Source organism: Manis pentadactyla, chromosome 16, assembly GCF_030020395.1.
Source record: "Manis pentadactyla isolate mManPen7 chromosome 16, mManPen7.hap1, whole genome shotgun sequence".
Classification (NCBI taxonomy): domain Eukaryota; kingdom Metazoa; phylum Chordata; class Mammalia; order Pholidota; family Manidae; genus Manis; species Manis pentadactyla.
In genome coordinates this window covers 72418432-72445813 of record NC_080034.1, presented here as the reverse complement: position 1 = coordinate 72445813, position 27382 = coordinate 72418432, and the positions used below count along the sequence as shown (strand labels likewise).

Below are 27382 nucleotides of genomic sequence, written 5' to 3'. Positions count from 1 at the left end.
ACACTGAGCTTAGAGAAGCCGAATCTTCTTGCCCCAAATATGTTTATTGTAGCAAAACACACCTAACATAAAACTCACCATTTTAACTAGTTTTAAGTACATACACAACTCAATGGCACTACATCTTTTGTAACAAATACTAAACCTGCCTGGCCTTCGTACCATAGGAAGACATTCTTTGTAGTATAGTGGACAATAAACATATCTTGGCCTTTGCTCCACGCCAGGGTTCCTCAGCCTCAGCACTACTGACATTCTGAAATGGATGACTTTTTGTCATGTGCATTACAAGGCGCTCAGCGGCAACCCTGGCCACTACCCACCCACTAGATGCCAGTAGCAACCCCTCAGTTTCAACAATCAAAAATGCCCCAGAAATTGACAAATATCCCTTAGAGGCAAAATCCAAAAACAATGTCACAGTTGAGAATGACTATCCCAGAGGAAGTCACTATTGGTCTTTCAAAGCTGTTCACTGTACAGACATCCTTGAAAAGATGGTCCAGAACAAAGGCCCTCGGCGCCTCGTCTCCCAAAGAGGCCTCCATATTTACCCTTAAAACTTGATCTGCTTTTCAGGTACAGACAAATCACTTGGCCAATCTGCACATGATATTTACACACACACACACACACACACACACACCCTTCTTCGTGGCCCTTTGACTGAAGTTACATGACTGTTAGATGTTTGGGAAACCAGTCCAAAGAAGTTAACTAGGGATGACCTGAAGGGAGTGTACTTAAGTATCAGTTACAGCCGAGCCGAACAGTACATGGTGACCATGCTTCTGTTCTTATGCAGGATTTTTTTCCTTCCTTGGGTTAATAACTGGCTGGGCTTTTTTGGCGGGGGGATTTACTGCTCTTCCCCCAGATCACTCCTGTGCTTTGAAGTAAGACAGACGTGGCTTCAAGTCCCAACGACTCCACTTAATGGTACAGCCCTGGGCAAATAATTCCACCTATATGAGCCCACCTTCTCTCTATATGTGAAGTGGGGCAGTAAGACCTACTTACAAGCTTGTCACAATTGTATGAGATAAGAGTGCCTCGTGCAGCACCTGGCCCTCAGCAGGAAGTCAGCAAACAGTGTCTGCTGCTTCGTGAAGATTGCCATCAGGCCACACCCTTAGAGCCGTGCCCCCTCCGATGGAGCTCACACTAGTCTCCCCACACTCCTGCTTGGTTTTTCACAATATTTATAACATGGCTGCCTAGGTAATGGAGCAAAAGGTCACCAAGCCATAGAGAAAATGACTCTGACACCTGACCTCGCCAGCATCTCACGCCTCCCACAGGGGCTAGTCAATCCTAACTGTGTTACCAACAGAGTCAAAGAAGAAAGGAATGCTGACCTTTTGTTGCCTGGCTTTATTTCCTTCAAACTGACATCAATTCATTGATACTGCCCAGCTTACCAGTCTGTTTAAGTATAGTGTCTCCTAAGTATAAGCTAGCCCTCACTCTCCGGTCAAATAAGAAATCATGCTCTACAGACATTTATCCAAGACTGTTCACCTGCTACCAGAGCCCAGTTCCCTCTGCCAGCGCCCTCTCCTTGGGATCATCAAACTTACACATAAAGAAATACTTATCACAGATCTCAAAATTTGTTAAGTGATTATCAAAGAGATTTCTCTTTTGATAATAATGCTATGGTTTTTCTCTTGATCTGGGATTTTGGCTTGGGAATATAAATTAGTCTTGGTTGTATATAATGATTACTCTTTTTTGTCTTAAAATAGAATATTTAATTATGGCTTCACAGAAGACTTAAAATTCCCCCTAACCTCAGGAAAAAAAATAGTTTATGAAAACTAATAGGAGTTTATGAAAAATTATTAGTTGTAGCTAAACCTGCATAGTAAGTTGGATTTCTGAACTGTGATTTTTAACACATTAGGCTTTTCATCAGGAAGGCGATTCTTACAGAAAATGCCAGTGGAATAGTCAAGCAGCAACCTCATGGGCACACTTAGGTCAAATGCAACTGAGAAGGGTCATCTACAAATTTGCGGGATTGTGAAATTTTCTTTCTGAAATGGAAATATCACGGCACAGTCAGAGGACGGTGGTGATTCCTAGTGACCCCCTCACTCCCTCGGGCCTGGGATATGCCTTCCCTGCCCTCACCTAAACTCCAATCATCTACTTAGAATTGTAAGAGATCTGGTTGAATTGTATTGAAAGAACCAAACTAACTTTTATTCCTTGCCTCGCCAGCAAGAAGTAACACTCCTCGGTTCCCTCTATAAGCACAGTGTGTGCGTGCACACAAACACACCCTAGAAGTACAGTGTTCCATTGGCCTAAAAAGAAAATCAACTCACACACAGCATATATTTGAGTCGCATTTATATAAGCAATTCTTTTATGAAAATCAAATATCAACCACAACAATCAAGGGCCCTAAAGGAGAAAGTATCATGACATTAAAAAAAAAAACCTGCTTTTCAAAATGGGAGGGCTTTTTTCTATAAAAATGCAACTTAATGCTCTTTTTCGCACAAACTTTCTCCTTCTTTGCATTTCACACCTTACCACAATACACCTTATTCCTCAATGCTGCCATTAACAATATACCATTTCCATAATTAAATCCAAAGGCAATTCATTGCATGAATACTAGGAAGAAGTTAAGGGGTTTGTTTTGAAGGTCACTGAGCCACACGGCACATGAGAGTGTTTAACCAAACATGTGCACAGGAGCAGATAACACAAAACCCGCAAGAAAATAGTATTAGTAGTTTTAGAGGCAAGGAGATTACCTGATCGACTGGAACCTCAACTTGAGTATCCTCATCTTCTTGGACTTCTGCTGCCCCCCGCGTTTCAGATCTCTCTGTTCCGGCTTTGAAAATGCCTTCATCTAGTATTTGAGACAAATACACTATGAAAATCAAAATCCAATTGTGACATCGTGTGGCTGAATATTGAAATTACAATCAAAGACCTAACAATTACTGTTCTGTAGGTATTCTGGTACCCTTTGTATTGATAGGATATTCGTAGTCCCTGCCCCACAGTTCTTTCCATTTTCTCTGGAGAAAAGTTCAGTGACCAGAACCAGGCAGACCCAGCAGAGCAAAGCTGAGCCCAGACTTCCTCACCCTTGGCTACCGACTCAGTAACACAGCCCTGCACAGGTAATTAGATGGGGAGGGTTTCATACCCTGCTTCTGTTCTCCCCAACAACCCATGAAATGGGATGATGCCCGGCGCTCTAATATACTACTTTCAGAAGTCTTCCTTTCCCAAGAGAATGCTATACACGAGTATAATGTATTAGAATAATCTCCTCTCTATTCAGAGTAATATAAAAAACATTTTCACTGCAACAGATTCATAGAACTGACCCCACTTCTCACACAAATCAACCTTTTATTCTGCAGATTTCCAGAGGACTGTACAACCCGTCTCTTAAAACCCTTAACTATAAAATGTACCCTAAATCTCTAAGACTTTTAGTTAAGCTCCTTGGACTAGCTGTCCTATAGAAAGCACTAATAGCTGTTTTCCATATTTGAAGTTGTTTCATGCTCCCCTCTGTCTTCTCGGGGCCAAGTAATCGAGGAAGCACAGAACCATTTGTCATTCTACCCACTCACCCCAAGACAGGCTTAGTGCTTCAGTCATTCTCACAGATGCTTCCTCTGCAATTTTTCAGGGTCTCTAGGGATGGAGATTTCACCTCCTCCTCTGGAAATCTATTACACTATTTGATTACTCCTGCAGTCTAGAAAATAATGTTTTTATGTTTTGTCTTAAAACCCCCTCTATTTCTCTAATGGAAACTTGTTTTCCAAAGCAGAGTTATTTAACACATAATAATACTCCATATTGTTAAAGGTATGAAGTCATTCTTAATTAAATGTAAAATACATTTTTACGTTCACTGAGGACCAATTACATGTAAGACACAGTGTGAGCCTGTGTGGCCCTCTGGTAAGCATGAACGAGAGGCAGACTGTTCCTCCAAGCTGTGCACAGACCAAGAGTAGACACACACACACACCCCAGGGAGGGCCCTGAGGGGGGCTCTGTGGTGAGGCTGGGGTGTTGTGGAAGCTCAGGAGTACAGCCAGGTGACACGGGCGGGAGGGACGAGGCAGGAGACATGCCCAAGCTCAAACCCTTCCTGTTTCCCCCGAGAAACCATTCTCCCGTTTAATTATCTTTCTGTAACTTGACTGGATATTGGCTTCTCTACTCTCGTTTTTAAAAAGCAGGGACAACAGAGCTATCCTCAAAGCTGATTATACATGCTAGATTAATCCACATGGATTAATTCATTTTGAGGATAATCTACAGCAATCATTTGATCCCAGACTGGTTTTCGCTACCATTCAAAGCCTTTTCACCCAATGACTCTTTCCTTCCCTCAGCTCGTGTGTGCTTCGGCAATCCAGAGCAATTTTTTCATCCACTAGAGTTTTCTGGTAAATCGTGACCCCATTCATAAAAGTGGGACCTTATTGTACATATAATTTAAAAACACCTTTTTACTTTAAAATCATATCATGAACATTTCCCATATCATTAAATGTTATCTGAACACATAAGTTGCCACGTATGGTGGTACCATATTAACGTAATTAATGGACAACACTGAATAATGCTAAACGAGTTTTCAAGTAAATAGGTAAGGTTGCATTATTTGACCGATCGGTAATGCGCATCAAGACCTACTGTATAAAAGTCAGTGAAATGGTTGCTCTTCAGAGGCACAGTCTTGCGGGAAGAGCACGGAGACACGGGCTCTTTCTCTTCCCACGTGCAGACCGTGTCTGCTTCCTCAAGAGGAAGCGTGGGGCACCGCACACGGCAGGTAGCGAGCTGACCGAAATGCAGGACACAACGTTCCTGGCTGAATGAACTCTTCTCACGTGTTGGGACTCTTGCTGCTGTACGCCCCCTGCAAACCTACTTTCTCAAACTCCGCCGGTATTGCATTCTTCCCCCAAACTTCCCCCGAGCCGCTGACATCCTGGCTTCCCCACAGTTGACTCGCGGGAACCCCGAGCCGCTTCACGGGACGCGCCCCCTGCCGCCCCGTCCGTTCCTCCCCGTCCCAGGTCCTGCCCTCTGCACAGAGTGAGCACCCCAGGGAGGAGCCATCCCACACCCCGGCCTCAACGCGCTGGTCTTTCAAACTCCAGGCACAGTCCTCACCCCGCCCTGCCACGCTTCCTTCTCGCTTCGTGGAGCGCTTCCGTGGCGGCCCGTGCGCGGCCGTGACCAGAGGGCGCGCAGCCGCCCCGCTGGGCCGGCCCGGGTCTCAGGCCGACGCCCCCACGCCCGCCCGCGGCTCTCGCCACCGCCCCCGTGTGGCTGCCTGCGGGAGACCCATGCGCGGTTCAAACCCCATTCAGGATATAAACATCACCTCCGAGCGCACCTCCCTGCTCGCCGCCTCCACAGCGCACGCACCGCGCTCGCGCCCGGGCCCCTAGAAGCGACTTCCGGCCCCAGCCCCGCCCCATGCCGGCGGGGCGCAGAGCCCGCCAGGCCCCGACCGCGCACGCGCGCCTTGTCAGCCTCGCCGCGGCTCCTGCGACGTCTGTGGAAATGAATATACAAAGCATTATACAAACACCAAATGTCTGTGACGGAATTTGTATGTGGATTTACTCCAATCAAAGCCAATGTGAATGTTCGAAGTGTGTGAATATTAATGTGACAGTTCAAAGCAGGCCTTAAAACCAGAAAATTAGAAGTACTTAACGCCAAAGAATTGTCCACAAGCCTGAGCTACAATGGAAAAGAATTTGAGCAACAGCAAAAGAAGTCCCCTCTGTTAGTGCAATAGTAAAAAGCAAATAAAGGCATTCATTGGAAAAAGGCCAAGAGAAAGCATTAAAAATTTAAAACACCCCCTTGTAAAAATAGATTCCACCAGAAATTTGCAAAAATATAGTTTTTCTTCAAGGGTAACATTATTCAAGCACTTCAAAACCTTACCACTTGCTCTTTATTATTATTGCTAATTTACACTTGCACAGTAAATTGGCGAATTTAGATCATAATGGCAATTTTTATGTGCAATGGATGTGTAGTCATTGCTATGGAAACCTGACAGCAGCCACAACACATTAAGGACAGCTGCCACCTGGGGAGGGGATTTGGCCTCCAAGGGGACACAGTAGTTTTGGTGTCACTCAGGATTTTCATAAAAACAAGAATCTAGTCCTAATCCCAAAGTCACCAGGAGAGTGGCCCTCTTTGCCACAGGCCGCCCATCTGTGGGCTCTTGATGCCAGTGACTTGTCTTGCACACATTCAAGATTTCTTCTACTTACTGCTCATGAAATTATTTCTTACTTGAATCTTACCACTTTAGATTCCCCTAAAATGAATTGTATGTGGTAAGCATAATAACAGAATGCCTGTACCTCACATAAAAACAAACTTTTCTTCTAACGGTAGGAAAAGTAGGCTCTTGGGGGAAAAGGGGGGATAATGGGATGACGCCTCATCTAGGATCCCTGCCGGTCAGAGCACCTAGTACTCAGCTGACCCGAGTCACTGGCCCCGGCCTCCCCTCATGCTCCTGCCCCCAGTTTCTGATCCAACTTCAGGAGCACCTTGCAAGGGCTGCTCTAGTCAAAGTGATCAACGACCCTAAGGGCCATCTTTGTGTCTCACCTTCTCTCATCAATTAACACAGGTGAGATTTCTCATACATCCCCTTCCCTCCCCTCCCCTCCCCCTCCCCCTCCTGGCCTCAGCAGTGTCACCAGCCACTTCTCGGTCTCCTCAGCCAACCCCTCCTCCTCTGGTCAGCTTCTAAGTGTGTCGTGCGTCTACTTCCCTATTTACACACTCCTTTCAGATAACCTCTTAAAGTTCATGGCTTGACTGCCGCCGACACGCCAATGACTCTCTGACCTATGACCTCACACCCCCAGGTGCCTGACCTGACGTCTCGCCCTGGACGTCTAACCGGCGTCTTTCCCTTAACGTGGTCAAAACAGAGCTGCTGAGGCCCACCCTGAACTGCTGGTTCTCTGTAACCCCATTTCAGGCACTCAGTTCCTAAATCTGGCATTTATCCTATTTGCATCTTGCTGTCACTCCCTATATCCATCCTACTGTTATCTCATCAATTCAATCTCCCTTTAAATATATTCCAAGTCTGTGAATATTACTTCCATCTCCATATCAACCTGGTGCAATCACATTATCTGCTGGATGGGCCACTGCAGCAGCTGACAGACTAGAGTCTCTCTTCTACTCTTGCTGTCTTGTGACTCATCCTCCACACAACAGCCAAATGATCTTGCAAGATTACAAAAATCATCTAGAAGCTCTCCAATATTGGTTTTTCCATCGTACACAGAGCCCAGGTTCCTTACCACGTTTACAGAGATGGTATCTGGCACTTGCCTCCCTCCTGGACCACATTTCATACCACTTTCCCTTTGCCCGTTAAACGTGAGCTACACTCGGTTTCTCCAACAGGAACCTTATTCCTACCTTATGGCTTTGAACCTTTTACCTTCTGCCTGACATGTTCTTTCCCCTCTTCCCACATGACTGGCTGCTCCTTGTCATTCTGATCTCAGGAAACCCTTCCTCAGCCCTATTCCAGTGGCCACCCAGTCGTCACTCATTGCCGTTTTAACTCTCTGCCTAGCATTTATTACTAGCTGGGCTCTTCTCGTCCGTCTGGCGTGCTAGTGCTGTCGGACCCCGCCGAGGTGTGCGCTCCCGGGGAACAGGCAGCCCGCCCGTTATTTCCGGCTCTGGCCCAGCATGTAATGGGGCTTAGCACACAGGCGCTCAGAAGGTATTTGCTGAAAGAATGAAGACTACACACTTGGAAACACTGCTGCACTGAGGCGGAATGTGAGAAGCACACAGTTTAAAAACTATAAGCCCAGCCCATTAATTCTGTATATTGCTACAGGGTTTCTGCCCCAATCTGGCCACACTTGCCAGCATAGCACCTGGATGACAAGGAAGGGGGAAAAGGGAGTTAAAGGAAAAGAAGATGGAGTACCACCTACACAGGGATCAATAATGTATGCTCTGTGTGGTAGGCTAAATAACAGACCCCCAAAGACTGCCACACCCTCACTCCCAAAAACTGAGCATGTTGCGCTGCATGGTTGAGATGAACTAACACCGCCGATCAGCCGGCCCTGAGCTGGGAAGCTTGCCCTGGACCGTTCACACGGATGCACCAGAATCACAAAGGCCCATGATGATGGGCAGGAGGGTCACTGTCAGAGAGTCAGAAAGATGCGACGGGTCTTTGTGGCTTTGAGGATGGAGGGGACCATAAACAAAGGAACTGCAGACAACTTCTAAAAACGGGGAAAAGACAAGAATACAAAATTTCCCCGTACAGCCTCTAGGAGGAACCGAGTCCTGCCCACACCTTGATTACAGCCTGGGGAAAACCCTTCTGGGGCGCTGACCTCCAGCACCGTACGATAAGGAATCCGTGTGCTATTTCACGCTGCCAAGTTTGTGGTGGCTTGTTATGACAGCAATAGGAAATGAACACACCACGTGTGCAATCACTGTAGCCCGGAGGAAACACCAGGGCAGTGCCATGCCAGGTGCCTACTGGGCAAGGGGGCAGCTCAGACACCTGCTGCACCTCCTGCCGTCAAGGTGGGGTCAGAAAACCTTCTGTGAGTTGCATCTTTTTCTTTCCCTTCTGTGATTACTTCTGTTTCTCACCCCACCCTACCCCCACAAGGTACAGACGCCACCGTCACCCTCCCAGCCACACACACATCTGCCAGAAGGGACAGGATCGGAATTTTTGAAAGTCTTCCCCCATCCTCAAACCTTTGTAATCAAAGCCATTCACTAATGGATAAGTTTGACACACAAACTGCTCCCATTCAATGGCTGCACTCAGGATCAAATTCAGCGCTTGGATGCCCACTACACCCAAATCCAGCTGTGGTCTTTTTTTCTCTGAATCATGAACAGACATTTCAGTGTACACTACACAGTAAAGCAATAAAAAACACTCCTGTAAAAATAAAAATGCTCCTCAATTATTTTTCATTTACCTCTTGTGAATTTTATTGCCTAAAAAGTGAAAGCAGAGCCACTGAGGTAGAGCAGTCACATCATGACTGTGCAGTTCATAATAGATATGGGTTTATTTCCCCTACAAAAATGGGACACAAATGCTTGGGCCTATTCAGTCTTCCTGCAACTTCTGCCGCAGAAGTGAAGGCGCACCACCAGTTCCGGCTTATCGGCATTTCAGTTCAGGAACATTATGACGCTTAAGTGTTCTTAGGGGAGAAAAGTTACCAAAAAATGAAAGACATATTCATGTAATTGATGATAACCAGTACAGAAGCCCAACAGACTTGTTTAAAGGATACTTTGTCATCAGACTGAAAAATATTTTTAGATAGTATTATAAACCATATTTTAAATTCAGTTTTTTAAACTGACTGAAACTTATCAGGACGAATAAGAAGTAAAATCACAGAATAATACCTCATTCTGAATACTTTATGGAAATAGTAGACATCTATTCAGTGGAAGCTCTGCATGTATGCAAGAAAGTCTAATGTGACTATACACATTTTACTATGATTTACTGCTGAGACTGCCCCATAAAAATGTTAAATTAAAAGTAATGTGTTAATTTTTAAATTAATGTACAGCTCAATAATCCCAGCCCTTAAAAAATGTGGGAAACAAAAAGTTTCTCACTTTTGGCACAGAACATTCGTAGAAGAAAAAAAGTACATCTGCTTACAGGGAAAATCATGGCCCTTTGTGTGTCACATCAGTTACCAGAGCCAGAATTAAAATTAGGTTGGCAAGAAGGTCATAAAAATAATTTTCATCAGCTAATGTGAATGTGAACTATATTCATATGTGAAGTATACTAAATTTCTAAGACATAACCTTAATAGATTGTTGCCACTGAAATTTAAAGAAAGCACCCCAGGAAGCGGAGCGCATAGAAGCGGTCCTCGCGAAGGTCTCCCGGCACGGAGGGCTCAGGAGCCGGGTGCCCAGGCAGTGGCGCTGCCCATGAGAGGGACTGGCCACCCTCCTCTGGCCCTTGCTACCACCCGTTCGGGAGCCTCCTCACACCTCCTCTGGATTCAAGTACACTAACATCAGAAAGAAAAACCTGGTCAAGTAACAGCCGCTGTTCCAAGTGCATCTGACTCACTGCGGTGTTCCCTCACCGCCTGTGTTCTCCATGTTCATTATGTCCCATGAGCTCAATGGAAACTCTTTACAGAAACAAGAATATCACAATGATATTTTTCTTGGCAGTGTGGAACATTACACGAAAGTGACTTCATCCATATACTTACATAAGCTGACCTTCCATGACTATAGTTTAAAATGCCTGGATTTTTGTATTCCCTGACTACCACTCCAGGGTATTAAATATCACCTGCTGTGCAACTCATGTTTAAATCTGATGCTGACGCTTTGCATGGACTCCATCTTAACCAACACGGTTACTTTCCTGTAACTGTAAACAGGTGTAACAAAATTTTCTAAGTGAAGACAGAAAGCAAAAATAGGATTATTATCATTGATTTCCCCAGATCACAGGTAATTTTGTTCTTATCCCTACATTTCTATTTTAATCTTTGTAGGTAGAGATGTTTTAGATTTTCAGTCAGAAATATTCAGAGTACAAAGAATAAAGCACATATTTATAATATGTAGAATTCATGACTCTTAACTATTATATAACCTGTATAAATTTTGATATAATTCATTGGACTGAGAATAATTAACTACCTCTGAGTAGGTTTACTTAAGCCAACAACTATAGCTTTACATCTTCATTTCTAATTTTGAAATCTTATAAAAACTACACTGCAAGTTTGTTGTAGTTTATCAGAATAACTGAATTGCTCCTCTTTGCAACCCAGGGGCTTGGAGTTACTTAACAAGTGGCCTAAAACACATGATTCCTGTTCCTAATTCTGGCTGGTCCATCTACCCTCAAATGGCCTTGTGTATTCCAGTTTATAAAAGAGCTAGCCATCCTTAAATTAACTCTGTACTCTACAAAATGTATCAGAGTAATGAATGGAGTACTTGCCTATAACAGTACTTGCTCTTAAATTCTGCAAATTTCTGTTCATTCCTTAATTTATTATGCCAATATTTACGGAGCCTCCTCACAGGAAGGAATGTGCTGGATATCAGCCACAGAAAGATGGACAAGGCAAGGTCTCAAGACGCTTGTTGCTCAGTGGGGACTTAAATGGAACCATCAACAGCACAGAGTCGTCAGTGTAGCAAGTGCTCACACACAGGCCGTCAGGAGTGAGCAGACCAGGGAGGGCAAAGAGAGCAGGTGCCATCCAGGAAGGCCTCTGAGAGGAAACAGAGTCAGTCACCCAGGAGCCGGGGGAGGGCATCCTTGACTTGTGGATCAGTGTCTACGAAGACTTGGGGTGCACCTTGCATGGTCGGCTCCAGGACCAGCCACTGGGGGGACGAGGGCTGCACTGTGGCAGGTGAGGAGGGGAACGAGTCAGAGAACCTTCTCTGATAGAACCAAGAATTTGAACTTGATCCTGAAGATGAAGAGTAACCGAAGGCCAGTAAGCAGGAAGCAGAGAGCAAAGGCTGCAGGGGTGTCTTGGAAAGAGGACTTCCTGGATGGAAGGGGCAGGAATTCACGGCAGGGTATGTGTGGGGAGATACAGAGATACTCCAGCCCCCCCCAGAGATACCAGGTCAGACCGAGGACCCTAGTTGAGACTACAGAAAGGAAAGCCTAGAATGTGAGTCAGGCTGAAGCAATAAAAGGCTGGTCTCCTGGGGACGTCAAAGAAATGCGACAGGAAATCCGGCACGTGGCAGTGGGCCCAGGGCTGACCTCTGGGTCCTGAACACAGGCAGTGGTGGTGGGGTGGGCAGGAGGGAACACAGAGACCTTGGAGGCTGCGCCCACAGGACTCCATGACTGCCTGGGTGTAGGAGGGGAGGCGAATGAAAGAGCTGAAGGGCCCGCTGAGGTTTATGGCCTGGCCGTCTAAATGGTCAGTAGTGCTGTTTATCAAGACAAGGACAGAAGAAAACAATGGTGATAGGAAAGGAGATGGTGAGTTCTGGTCTTAATAAAAGGCTGAGTTCCCCATTAACATCTTGATGTATATGTCAAGTAAGTGACAGTAAATGTAAATCTGTTAATTAGGGTAAAGTTTGAGAATAAGGATGTAGATTTGGGGACCATCAGAATACAGCTGGAAATAAAGTCATGGGTCTGAATAAGAACCTTGAATAAGAATAAAGATGGTTGGGGACAGGATCCTAGGTAACAACATTTAAGGGGTGGGCAGAAGAAGAACTCACAAAGATTGAAGAAATAATAAAAGGTACAAGAAAAAATAAGAGAGTGAGCTATCAAGGAAGCCCAGGTGAGATCGACAACACAGGACTCATCAGTATTAAAAAGTGTCCTCCGGCTTTGGTGACCCAATGATCCAATCAACTAGGTGAGAGGAATCCTAGCAGAGCACCAGAGTCAGATCAGGTCGGGGTGGGGGTGAGAGACACGAAGGAGGGAGAGACCACGGCCCTGTACACACAGAGGCCCGAGGCCACGGCTGCAGCCAGGGCTGGAGGAGCCGGATCCAACTCTTCTCATTCGGCCTCCCAACGGGCTTGCCACAGATGTCAGCAGTATAAAGCTGTTAACTAAACATGTGCCCAATTCACAAGCGTATCTAATGAAACCCAAGCATTCTTACAGGAACTCAAATGCTTCCCATTCACTCATGACCAAGTTAAACCGAAACAGATCATCTTCATCTTGCTCACTGAAATGCAACTAGGCTGATTTCCTGAAAATACCAATCATTCTTGCTATACTGACATTCACTGGAGTTTGACCCTTAGCTGAAACACCTAACTGAGTTACAGCACTGTGATCCATCTACAGAGCAGAGGGTTAGAGGAGACAGGGCGGGAAGGAGAGAGGCCTGTGGGGCAGCACCCATCCCAGAAAACAAGGTGCATGCAGCCCGTGTGCCTGAGTTAGAGAGAGCACTGCCAGCAGGATCACCAAAAATCGCTTCGGACAAAGCAGTGAGACTCCCAGCTTCAGAAGATGGGGGATCCATGCAAGGAACCTGAAAACCCAAACACAAAAGGGAAGCCAGGGCTGCAAACCGCCATCATCTCCCTACAGCCGGTAAACCTGAGACTGGAATACTTCTCTAAATATCTGTTTCCAAATTATATACACAGCATATACTTCAGGGATTAGATACCTAGCTCAAATATGAAAATAAAAAGGGCCCGAATGTGTCTTCAAAAGTTGGTTATTAATCCCCACTCTTACTAAATTACAGCTTTGAGAATCTAAGACTCCTACATTCACTTTCAGCTACGAGTGACAATATACCTTAAAATAACATGCTTAACACTGTCACCACTACCCCAAATACAGAGTGAGTACCTCCGCTTGCAAAGCCAACCCAGCCCTGAACAGGTGGCAGCAGTCCTGGGAAGCGCTGTCCTCACTGGGTGTGCCGTGCGGTGGGATGCGCAGCCAGCCATGCCGTTGCCTTGGTGAAGGCACTGACAGCTCTTCAGCCGGTCTAACTGGCACCGGTTATATGCCCGAGCTGTCCATTAAATCTGAGTGAGGACATTTTCAATGGAACTGTCTTGGCATTTTACAGATCAGTACACTGCTGTTTGCTTCGGACAAAGTGAGAGCGCTCCAGCGCTTAGCTTCTCAGGTGTCTCTATCTGCACCATCGTCATTTTTGAAAAGGATGATAAATTTTTATCAGAGTTGATGCCTTGCTAAAGATGTAACTTAGCTTTGATTGGTGGTTAATCTTCCATCTTAACATGAAATAGGAAGTTATCATACATTTAATTTACCGTATCTCTGACTATGCATAACGTCTACAATTCAAGGAACTACTGTCAACAAATGGCAGATATAAACAAATTTGTGTTTAAGACAGTTTTCTCTGCAGTATCTATCATGTTTAAACTTTATTTAAAATAGCCTTAGATAAATCCATTTAAGTGAGTCTACTGAACTCCATTTAAGATGATTATCTAATCACAAATATACCTATATATCAGCAATATAGACATTCAGATATGAAGTGATGACATATCAATTTAGTCCCAAAATACATTCAAATAAGCATAGAATGTCAAATGCTCAATGTTAAAAGAGACCCCACTAGCCTCAAGTAAGGACAGGAAATATGCAAATTAGTTACAAACAGTACTATTGAGTATGAAACTATCAAAAAGAAAATTCAAAACAGGCCAAACAGATGAGTCGGCTTTTTGCTCACTGTGATTTCCTCCTGCTCCTATAGCAGGTTCTGACTGAGCATCTCCAGGTGCTGCGCTCTCTTCAACAGCTATGGCTTTGGGTTCAGTCTGCATTATAACAAAAATCTATGTATGCTGTATTTTTGTAAAGACAGAAAACATTCTCCTGTAGCATTTTTAACCTATGACTGAAATTTGTCATCTAATAATTTCATTCCTAAGGGAATATAATTCCAGCTCCTCAAACTCAAGAAATGGTATTGTTCAGATATGCTTGCTTCTTTCTTACTCAGTAATGGAGACACACCGATCTACTCTTTTTAATCTTGAGGATGGGAACAGAAGTCAAGTAATCTTTCATTGGATTTTTATTAAGCTATAGTTTTTAAGTATTTCCACTGCATTAAGTACAGTAAGAATTAACTTTCATTTGGTTGCACTATTTCACATACTTGCAGTCAAGGTAAAACACAAATATTAGGAAACCTAAGAAAACACCTATTTTAGGATAAGTACAAATACTTATGTTTAGTCAAGGAATATTTTTGCTTCAGCATTTACCTAGAAGATGGAAGTTAAACATAACACTAACATTGATAGTGATGTTGATTAGTTAATACTTACTGGATGCTAATTATTATGAGGCAAATATCTTTTTAAGCATATCACAGGTACATTCATTTAATGCCCATAACAGCTTTATGAAGTAATTACGAATGTTCCTTGCATTTTATATATTAAAAATCGAGGTACTCTAAAATTCACAGACAGCAAGTGGTGGTAGCAGACATGGCAATCTGACACCAGACGGCTTTACCACACTACTAACGGCACGCTTTCCACTGTGCAAGTCATGGCACAGTGGTGGATTGTGCCATCAGTTCAATGGGCTGCAATGAGTACTTTTTTAAACAAAAGAGAAGGAAACAAAATAGATTGTGATGCCAGGGTCAGCTTCGTGTGCATGTGGCCTGTGCGGTCTCTGTGGAGACCCCTCACCTGGTTCAGTACTCTGCTGTCACCACCCAGAGAGTCTTAGTAATTTTGTCTCTAAACTTGGGTTTTGTATGTGAAGCCCAGCGAGACAACAGGCATGCTCTTGAGGAGAGAATACAAGCATGGTAAGTGTGCCCGTGGTCCCCTGTCACCCCAGTCACACACAGTGTTTGTGGTGTCCCGTGAGTAAAGAGTTCAGGTGGACCCACGATGCGTGGGAGTTTGTCAAGACTCAACCTGAGTGCAGGCGAGCACGTTATGTCTGTGAGCAAGAGGCGGTGGAGCCACCGGCGGTCCCTGGAGGCCACACTTTCCACCAAAACCAGATCTTGCCTCAAAGGAAGAAAGAAGGCAGTGGATTCTAAGACAGGGGAAAGGCCACGGGTAATCCTGTCCTAGTCTTGCTCACTCTGCTACTGCCCTGTAGTAGTCACTTCTTCTGGAAATGATGACGCAGAAAGAAGGAAATGCAGAGAGGCCCGCAGTCCCTTTTCTTTCTAGTCCTCCCTCACCCGTCGCTTTGCCCGAGGTAGCGCATGATGGCAGAATGTGGGCAGTACACAGCTGAGTTAGTTTTATACAGTATTTTCACCCTCTAATGTGAGTGAAACGCACGTGCGGGTATGAGCCAAGAAATGCAAACTGTGTAATTTTGGTGAACACACACAGAAGTTCAATGTTCTTACACTTTGCATTTGAAACTGGCATTGTACAATATAAAGGCAAGTGGTAAAATTCATTTGAAAAAAAATACATTTTTTATTTAATTTTTCTTTATTTAGAATAGCAATAATAGCAAATAAAAACACTGTGACAAGTCAGGAAAGAGGAAGACCATAAAGAAAGGGAAAAGTGTATATTTTAGGACCTTTAAGGGCACTTTTTTCCTGCTTTTTTGAAGAGCCCCACATCTTCATTTTGTACTGGACCCTTCAAATTATACAGTCAGCCCTGTGCTGTACAACAAAGGGTAACTATTATTTCACAAAACTTGTTTCATAAAATATACAGTAAGCATATGTACTGGATCGCGATGTGGATTTTTTCATACATGGGTCACAAGAAGTTTAAAAACCCTCTTTCCTTGCCACCCTGAGAAATAATCGACTTATGAGGGCAACACTGCTTCCTGAATCCTGCTCCCAGTTGTGCTCCAAGCTCCTGTGCCCAGTTTCTAAAGACCCTCATGATTTGGCCTGACTTCAACATTCCAACAACAATCTCACAGCCCTACGACTAGACCCTTCAGCCCAGAGGAAGCACAACGGTTCTGGCTTCCTGCCCTCCCCTTTCGGGCCCCCTCAAGGCACCCGGCTGCTGCCACCCCGTGCCTTTACTCAGGCGGTCTCCGCACAGCCACAGTGCCTGTCCGTTCTTTCTGTCAAGTGCATCTCAAGGACCACTCCCCCAAAGTCTCACTTCTCTGCAGTATTTGTACTCTCTGTCCCCTAATAGTATACATTATAGACAATGTAGGTATTGTCACACAGAGAATATGAGATGGGTTCATCCTCACTTCTCCAAAAGTCCACTGCATGTGACACAGAAGCGCTACACATGGCAGTCAGTACACAGCCAGGAGGGGGAGAAGTCACCTAGTTCTTTCGAATGCCTATGACGTATGCAGACGGTCCTTCTCACAATTGCACTGTGAAGTAGGTGTTTTTAACCTACTTTATGCATGAGGAACCTGAGGATTAAACGACTTGCCCAAGGCCACCCAGAGACAGGATCAAGGCCCAGGCTTCCCCCTCCATCGTCACAGAGAGAGAGAGGCCCTTGAAAGGACACCCACCTTTGAAGAAGCATCGCCCCCATTAAGGTAGTGATCTGCAAGTCACACAGTTAGGTGAGACTTGGACAACTGTTCACAGGGGACAGCCACTTTCCTTTTGAATTTCCAGGCTGCCTTCCTAGTTACGGATGAGAAGTAACAAATAAAAAAGGGAATGGTGGGTTGGGGAGGTGGACGGGCATACATGGGAGGGTGAGTAGTTTTGAGATCATTTTAGGGAAACAAGAAAAAGAAAGTACTCTCAAAAACTGTGGAACAGTGGAAGAAATTAAACTTTGCAAAAACAAAGGAGAACAGAGGGCTGTCGATTCAAAGACTTTGCTGACTTAGGCATAGAAGACACGCACGCATGAGTCTGAGCCTGGTGTGTGCCTTGGAGGGAGCTGGAGAAATAAAATTCACCTGTTCATGGATGGAAAGTGGGGGAACCTTTCTTGAGCTTTTCTTTAAAAATGTTAGCCTATTATTGAATTTTCTACCCATCTTTTAGGGTAATCCTTCCTACAGATGAGTAAAACTATATTTTTCCCTAACTTAGAGTTTCACTGTTGGAATCCTTCCATAAAAAGCATAATTGCCAAAATAACCACAGGTTTAATACCTGATTATATCAGAAATCCCAGTGGGAATAAAAATGTTAATGCAGGATATGCGTGTAACATGCACTAATGTGCAGCATGAGAACATCCATAAGAATTTCATTCTCAGCTCAAAAGTGAAAAGAGATTTAATTCCAGGGTAAGGAAATTCTGAAAAGCCATCTGTTTACCTTAGATGTTCGTAAGCTTATGTATATTTTTCATTGAAAGAACAGTTAAAAATAAGGAAAGATAATGAATTGAGCTACAGATATAATAATAGTATATTCATAAGGCAGGAAAATAAGATAGGATAAAAATAAAAACAATCAAAAAGTTGAATAACTTTAAACAGTGAAGTCACAAACTTCCATCATAAAGCTATTTTTATTTCCAATTACATTTATTTACTATAATTTGTCCTTTTTTTGGGCAAAAGGTGAAATTTTATGGGAAAAAAAGGACTGAGTAAATCGTCTATTTTCATTATGGGCATGTGTGTATAAAAAACCAATATACTCAATTCACAATCACAATACAGGTTAGTCACAGGGATGGTAGTACAGCATGGAGAATATAGTCAATGATTCTGAAACACCTTTTTACTTTGACAGTAACCACACTAGAGGGGTAAGGATTTGATGACATGGGCAAACACTGTTGAACCACACATTGTACATTTGAAACCAACATAAGACTGTGTATCAACAATACTTCAATTAAAAAATGTATCTTGGAGGGGCGGAAGATGGCGGCGTGAGTAGAGCAGCGGAAATCTCCTCCCAAAACAACATATATCTATGAAAATATAACAAAGACAACCCTTCCTAGAATAAAAACCAGAGGACACAGGACAATATCCAGACCACATCCACACCTGAGAGAACCCAGCGCCTCGCGAAGGGGGTAAGATACAAGCCCCGGCCCCGCGGGAGCCGAGCGCCCCTCCCCCCAGCTCCCGGCGGGAGAAGAGCAGGCAGAGCGGGAGGGAGACGGAGCCCAGGGCTGCCGAACACCCAGCCCCCGCCATCCGGGCCAGAGTGCAGGGCGCTCGATACTAGGAAAACAGGGCAGCAAGAACAGTGAGCGGGCACTGGAGGCTGGGCGCCGGAGGACATAAGAAAAGCGCGCGGCCATTTTTTTTTTTTTTTGCTTTTTTGCTGTTTTGTTTTGGCGAGCGCTTTTTGGAAGTCTTAAAGGGATAGGGACCCCAATACTAGGGAAACAGGGCAGAAAGACCGGTGAGCAGAGGCCTGAGGCTGGCACCGGAGAATAAAGAAAAACGAACGACCACCTTTTTTTTTTTTTTTTTTTTTAATTAAAAACTCTTTTTTTTTTTAATTAAAAAATTTTTTTTTCTTTTTATTTTTTGGTGGTCGTTGTTTTGTTTTGGCGGGTGCTTTTTGGAAGTCTTAAAGGGGCAGGGCGGGTCACTTAATCCAGAGGTAGGGAATCCGGGATCTCAGGGCACCCTAACCCCTGGGCTGCAGGGAGCAGGGAGGCCCCTTACGGAGATAAATAGCCTCCCAGCAGCTCCTGCTCCAACGCGACTCCACCATTTTGGAGCAGCTGCCCGAGCCAGGCCATGCCCACAGCAACAGCGGAGATTAACTCCATAGCAGCCGGGCAGGAAGCAGAAACCCTGTCTGCGCGCAGCTGCGCAGCACAAGCCACTAGAGGCCGCTGTTCTCCCAGGAGAGGAGGGCCACAAACCAACAAGAAGGGAAGTCCTTCCAGCCGTCACTCGTCCCAGCTCTGCAAACTATTCCTATCACCATGAAAAGGAAAAGCTACAGACAGACAAAGATCACAGAGACAACACCAGAGAAGGAGACAGACCTAACCAGTCTTCCTGACAAAGAATTCAAAATAAGAATCATAAACATGCTGACAGAGATGCAGAGAAATACGCAAGAAAAATGGGATGAAGTCCGGAAAGAGATCACAGATGCCAGAAAGGAGATCGCAAAAATGAAACAAACTCTGGAAGGGTTTATAAGCAGAATGGATAGAATGCAAGAGGCCATTGATGGAATTGAAATCAGAGAACAGGAACGCATAGAAGCTGACATAGACAGAGATAAAAGGATCTCCAGGAATGAAACAATATTAAGAGAACTGTGTGACCAATCCAAAAGGAACAATATCCGTATTATAGGGGTCCCAGAAGAAGAAGAGAGAGGAAAAGAGATGGAAAGTATCTTAGAAGAAATAATTGCTGAAAACTTCCCCAAACTGGGGGAGGAAATAATCGAACAGACCACGGAAATACACAGAACCCCCAACAGAAAGGATCCAAGGAGGACAACACCAAGACACATAATAATTAAAATGGTGAAGATCAAGGACAAGGACAGAGTTTTAAAAGGAGCTAGAGAGAAAAAGGTCACCTATAAAGGAAAACCCATCAGGCTAACGTCAGATTTCTCAACAGAAACTCTACAGGCCAGAAGAGAATGGCATGATATATTTAATACAATGAAACAGAAGGGCCTTGAACCAAGGATACTGTATCCAGCACGACTACCATTCAAATATGACGGTGGGATTAAACAATTCCCAGACAAACAAAAGCTGAGGGAATTTGCTTTCCACAAACCACCTCTACAGAACATCTTACAGGGACTGCTCTAGATGGGAGCACTCCTAGAAAGAGCACAGCACAAAACACCCAACATATGAAGAATCGAGGAGGAGGAACAAGAAGGGAGAGAAGAAAAGAATCTCCAGACAGTGTATATAACAGCTCAATAAGCGAGCTAAGTTAGGCAGTAAGATACTAAAGAGGCTAACCTTGAACCTTTGGTAACCACGAATTTAAAGCCTGCAATGGCAATAAGTACATATCTTTCAATAGTCACCCTAAATGTTAATGGGTTGAATGCACCAATCAAAAGACACAGAGTAACAGAATGGATAAAAAAGCAAGACCCATCTATATGCTGCTTACAAGAAACTCACCTCAAACCCAAAGACATGTACAGACTAAAAGTCAAGGGATGGAAAAACATATTTCAAGCAAACAACAGTGAGAAGAAAGCAGGGGTTGCAGTACTAATATCAGACAAAATACACTTCAAAACAAAGAAAGTAACAAGAGATAAAGAAGGACACTACATAATGATAAAGGGCTCAGTCAAACAAGAGGCTATAACCATTCTAAATATATATGCACCCAACACAGGAGCACCAGCACATGTGAAACAAATACTAACAGAACTAAAGGGGGATATAGACTGCAATGCATTCATTCTAGGAGACTTCAACACACCACTCACCCCAAAGGATAGATCCACTGGGCAGAAAATAAGTAAGGACACGGAAGCACTGAACAACACAGTAGAGCAGATGGACCTAATAGACATCTATAGAACTCTACATCCAAAAGCAGCGGGATATACATTCTTCTCAAGTGCACATGGAACATTCTCCAGAATAGACCACATACTAGGCCACAAAAAGAGACTCAGAAAATTCCAAAAGATTGAAATCCTACCAACCAACTTTTCAGACCACAAAGGCATAAAACTAGAAATAAACTGTACAAAGAAAGCAAAGAGGCTCACAAACACATGGAGGCTTAACAACACGCTCCTAAATAATCAATGGATCAATGACCAAATCAAAATGGAGATCCAGCAATATATGGAAACAAGTGACAACAACAACACTAAGCCCCAACTTCTGTGGGACGCAGCAAAAGCAGTCTTAAGAGGAAAGTATATAGCAATCCAAGCATATTTAAAAAAGGAAGAGCAATCCCAAATGAATGGTCTAATGTCACAATTATCAAAATTGGAAAAAGAAGAACAGATGAGGCCTAAGGTCAGCAGAAGGAGGGACATAATAAAGACCAGAGAAGAAATAAATAAAATTGAGAAGAATAAAACAATAGCAAAAATCAATGAAACCAAGAGCTGGTTCTTCGAGAAAATAAACAAAATAGATAAGCCTCTAGCCAGACTTATTAAGAAGAAAAGAGAGTCAACACAAATCAACAGAATCAGAAACGAGAAAGGAAAAATCACGACGGACCCCACGGAAATGCAAAGAATTATTGGAGAATACTATGAAAACCTATATGCTAACAAGCTGGGAAACCTAGGAGAAATGGACAACTTCCTAGAAAAATATAACCTTCCAAGATTGACCCAGGAAGAAACAGAAAATCTAAACAGACCAATTACCAGCAACGAAATTGAAGCGGTAATCCAAAAACTACCAAAGAACAAAACCCCCGGGCCAGATGGATTTACCTCGGAGTTTTATCAGACATACAGGGAAGACATAATACTCATTCTCCTTAGAGTTTTCCAAAAAATAGAGGAGGAGGGGATACTCCCAAACTCATTCTATGAAGCTAACATCACCCTAATACCAAAACCAGGCAAAGACCCCACCAAAAAAGAAAACTACAGACCAATATCCCTGATGAACGTAGATGCAAAAATACTCAACAAAATATTAGCAAACCGAATTCAAAAATACATCAAAAGGATCATACACCATGACCAAGTGGGATTTATCCCAGGGATGCAAGGATGGTACAACATTCGAAAGTCCATCAACATCATCCACCACATCAACAAAAAGAAAGACAAAAACCACATGATCATCTCCATAGATGCTGAAGAAGCATTTGACAAAGTTCAACATCCATTCATGTTAAAAACTCTCAGCAAAATGGGAATAGAGGGCAAGTACCTCAACATAATAAAGGCCATCTATGATAAACCCACAGCCAACATTATATTGAACAGCGAGAAGGTGAAACCATTTCCTCTGAGATCGGGAACTAGACAGGGATGCCCACTCTCTCCACTGTTATTTAACATAGTACTGGAGGTCCTAGCCACGGCAATCAGACAAAATAAAGAAATACAAGGAATCCAGATTGGTAAAGAAGAAGTTAAACTGTCACTATTTGCAAATGACATGATACTGTACATAAAAAACCCTAAAGACTCCACCCCAAAACTACTAGAACTGATATTGGAATACAGCAAAGTTGCAGGATACAAAATCAACACACAGAAATCTGTGGCTTTCGTATATACTAACAATGAACCAACAGAAAGAGAAATCAGGAAAACAACTCCATTCACAATTGCATCAAAAAAAATAAAATACCTAGGAATAAACCTAACCAAAGAAGTGAAAGACTTATACTCTGAAAACTACAAGTCACTCTTAAGAGAAATTAAAGGGGACACTAAAAGATGGAAACTCATCCCATGCTCGTGGCTAGGAAGAATTAATATCGTCAAAATGGCCATCCTGCCCAAAGCAATATACAGATTTGATGCAATCCCTATGAAACTACCAGCAACATTCTTCAATGAACTGGAACAAATAATTCAAAAATTCATATGGAAACACAAAAGACCCCGAATAGCCAAAGCAATCCTGAGAAAGAAGAATAAAGTAGGGGGGATCTCACTCCCCAACTTCAAGCTCTACTATAAAGCCATAGTAATCAAGACAATTGGGTACTGGCACAAGAGCAGAGCCACAGACCAATGGAACAGACTAGAGAATCCAGACATTAACCCAGACATATATGGTCAATTAATATTTGATAAAGGAGCCAGGGACATACAATGGCGAAATGACAGTCTCTTCAACAGGTGGTGCTCGCAAAACTGGACAGCTACATGTAGGAGAATGAAACTGGACCATAGTCTAACCCCATATACAAAAGTAAACTCAAAATGGATCAAAGACCTGAATGTAAGCCATGAAACCATTAAACTCTTGGAAGAAAACATAGGCAAAAACCTCTTAGACATAAACATGAGTGACCTCTTCTTGAACATATCTCCCTGGGCAAGGAAAACAACAGCAAAAATGAGTAAGTGGGACTATATTAAGCTGAAAAGCTTCTGTACAGCAAAAGACACCATCAATAGAACAAAAAGGAACCCTACAGTATGGGAGAATATATTTGAAAATGACACATCCAATAAAGGCTTGACGTCCAGAATATATAAGGAGCTCACACGCCTCAACAAACAAAAAACAAATAACCCAATTAAAAAATGGGCAGAGGAACTGAACAGACAGTTCTCCAAAAAAGAAATACAGATGGCCAACACACACATGAAAAGATGCTCCACATCGCTAATTATCAGAGAAATGCAAATTAAAACTACAATGAGGTATCACCTCACACCAGTAAGGATGGCTGCCATCCAAAAGACAAACAACAACAAATGTTGGCGAGGCTGTGGAGAAAGGGGAACCCTCCTACACTGCTGGTGGGAATGTAAGTTAGTTCAACCATTGTGGAAAGCAGTATGGAGGTACATCAAAATGCTCAAAACAGACTTACCATTTGACCCAGGAATTGCACTCCTAGGAATTTACCCTAAGAACGCAGCAATCAAGTTTGAGAAAGACAGATGCACCCCTATGTTTATTGCAGCACTATTTACAATAGCCAAGAATTGGAAGCAACCTAAATGTCCATCAATAGATGAATGGATAAAGAAGATGTGGTATATATACACAATGGAATACTACTCAGCCATAAGAAAAGGGCAAATCCAATCATTTGCAGCAACATGGATGGAGCTGGAGGGTATTATGCTCAGTGAAACAAGCCAAGCGGAGAAAGAGAAATACCAAATGATTTCACTTATCTGTGGAATATAAGAACAAAGGAAAAACTGAAGGAACAAAACAGCAGCAGAATCACAGAACTCAAGAATGGACTAACAGGTACCAAAGGGAAAGGGACTGGGGAGGATGGGTGGGTAGGGAGGGATAAGGGGGGGAGAAGTAGGGGGGTATTAAGATTAACATGCATGGGGGGGTAGGAGAAAAGGGAGGGCTGTACAACACAGAGAAGGCAAGTAGTGATTCTACAACATTTTGCTATGCTGATGGACAATGACTGTAAAGGGGTTTATAGGGGAGACCTGGTATAGGGGAGAGCCTAGTAAGCATAATATTCGTCATGTAAGTGTAGATTAGTGATACCAAAAACAAAGAAAAAAAAAAAAAAGGGCAGTTCCTGTGTGGTAACCTCCAACGAGTTCTACACAAGGGTATAAAGGGCATATAAAAGTGTAGGCAAAGGGTCTGTTTGTGTTTATACAGAGGATCAAAGCCTAATTGGGCTACCCCGAAAATGAACTAAGATACGATATGAAAAAGAACTTCCAACATCAGCACTCTCTGGAAGACTCATGCCAGAAGATGATCAGCAAAAAATCCCAACAAAGATCCACGCACTGCTACAGCTGTAGATGCACTCATCCCACCCGTTCGTGGACTTGCCATGGGAATGAGGAAGGAGATATCTAAGCTGGCCTGTGCATACAGTAAAACAACAAATTTGACTGGATCTATACTGTTGGAACTCAACCAAGAATTTGGAGAAGTGCAAATTGTAGCGCTCCAAAGTCTTACAACTACAGACTATTTACTGTTAAAAGAACATATGGCATGTGAACAGTCCCCAGGAATGGGTTGTTTTAATTTGTCTGATTTCTCTCAGACTGTTCAAGTTCAGTTGGACAATATCCACCATATCATAGATAAGTTTTCACAAATGCCTAAGGTGCCTAACTGGTTTTCTTGGTTTCACTGGAGATGGCTGGTAATTACAGATATGCTTTGGTTATGTAACTATACTCCTATTATGTTAATGTGTGTGCGCAATTTAAGTAGTAGCTTAAAACCTATTCATGCTGAAGTTACTCTACAAGAAGATATGTCAAAGAAATAATCAATCTTCCCATGTTTTCTTCCGCCTGCTACTTCTATAGCTTTTCTTCTTCCTTCCTAATTACAACCCTTAAATAGTATTCGTGCCTCGTATCAAATTTATCGAGTATCATAATTCTTCCAAGTGGTAAAGATACCTCAAGACAAATGCTGGGCATAGAAGCCACAGGGCATAAATATGCAAAGATGTAAAAAGCTAACCTTTTCAAACAACAAGGCTTCTCTCTCACTTACCAACTTCACATTTCCCTGTATGGCCCTGGAAGATGACTGGTTAGCCAGAGACGGGTAAGATTCCTCAAGGGAGGAACAACCTAAGACAGGCACAGTCGCAGGGGGGCCATCAGGTGAGAAATTGGGGATCAACAGAGGTGAGGCTTAGAACCTCACCCCCCCTGTTCTGAGAGAAATCTTCTGCATACGTGGATGTTTTATTGCCCTGGTCTAGCTTGGATTAACACATAGTCTACAGGCACACACCTGATCATCTACATTTGCTCTCTTACAACACTAAACTATGTTTTCTACCTTTATCTTGTATCTACCTACCACTTCAGCATTTTATTAAAAATAATAATAATAAAGTGAGAAATGTAGTATCCACACATAAATCAAGTATAAAAACCAAATGAGTATTCATATTTGAACTGACTGTTTAGAGTTCATAATGCATGAGCAAAACCAAAAGTTTCTGTGATGACTGCCCTTGTACTGTTCACCATGTAACTTATTCACTATGTAAGAATTTGTTCTCCATGTAAGAACTTGTTTGTTATGCCTCAGAAGATTGGAGACTGACGAAAATTAGGCTTGGGGTGGATTAATGATTGTGCATTGAGCATTGACTCCCCTATACAGAATTTTATTGTCGTTAACAACCATTTGATCAATAAATATGAGAGATGCCCTCACAAAAAAAAAAAAAAAAAAAAAAGGACAGACTTCCGATGGTAAAATAAATAAGTAACCGGGATGTAATGTATAGCATAAGGAATATAGTCAAGATATTGTAACAGCTTGGTAGGGTGATAGCTGGAACCTCGAATTATGTATATAAATGTTCTACCACTGTGTTGTACACTTGAAACTAATGTAATGTAATACTGTGCGTCAACTACCCTTCAATAAAAAATAATTATTTAAAAAAAAAAAAATGTATCTTGAACTGAGTGAAAACTTAAAAAATTAACATATTCTTTTTCAAAATAGGTAGCCAAATGAATTTAGCACATGTTAATGAATTCCACAGTTGGGTTTAATGGAATCTGACAAACCTCTATTAGAAAACTTTAAGAAAAAGCTTTTAAGCAAAAACGGAGCCCATAGGCCACTGACACTGTGTCTAGGTGAGCTGCCTTCACCATGAAAGCCACGCTGAGATCACTCACTCAGCCCACAGTCCACTTCTACATTCAAACGTGTGGCCTGTTCTCAGACGCATTTTAAGCTGCACATTTAAAACTAGGGGATGAAACCATGCACAGCGGTCTTGTGGGTCACAAAGGAAGCAGAGGGGAGGCAGGCATCTCCACATGCCCATGGGCAGGGCTGACTCTAGGCTGACACAGGAAGCCCTTCATTGCTCCTGCTCAACTCAGCAACCACAAAAGTATTTTTTGTGTACCAAGCATCCTCTCTCACTTTCCCAATTTATGTATGTTGCAAAATACATGGAGGTTGCAACAATTCTGCCTTAAGTTTGGAAAGGCCTTTGAATTGCCAGAGATAGTACACACTATCAAATCAGGAACTTAAGAAATAAATGCATATAGAAAAAAATTACGTTAAACAATCTATGTAAATGTTTTGCACATCTGACATATATCCTTGAATTTATGAACCTGCCAAAAGAAACTGAAAGTTGTATTGCATAGGCATCCTGCCAACCAGGCATGTTATAAATTACCCTGTGTCTGAGGATTTGGGCAATACTTTCCAGACTTGCCTATGTAACCACCAAACTGGGACTCAGAAGGGGAAGCAAAACTGACAGAAAATGGTCAAG

General features: G+C 43.0%; 1 protein-coding gene across 1 annotated transcript in view; it reads right to left on the bottom strand.

The window, feature by feature from the left end:
• Positions 1 to 27382, bottom strand: part of DCDC2 (doublecortin domain containing 2) — a 144061-nt gene that overhangs the window by 16863 nt on the left and 99816 nt on the right. Inside the window, exon 8 of the mRNA XM_036876999.2 lies at positions 2772 to 2872. Within this exon, the coding sequence (XP_036732894.1) occupies positions 2772 to 2872 (101 nt within the window). The remainder of the gene's footprint in view (positions 1 to 2771; positions 2873 to 27382) is intronic.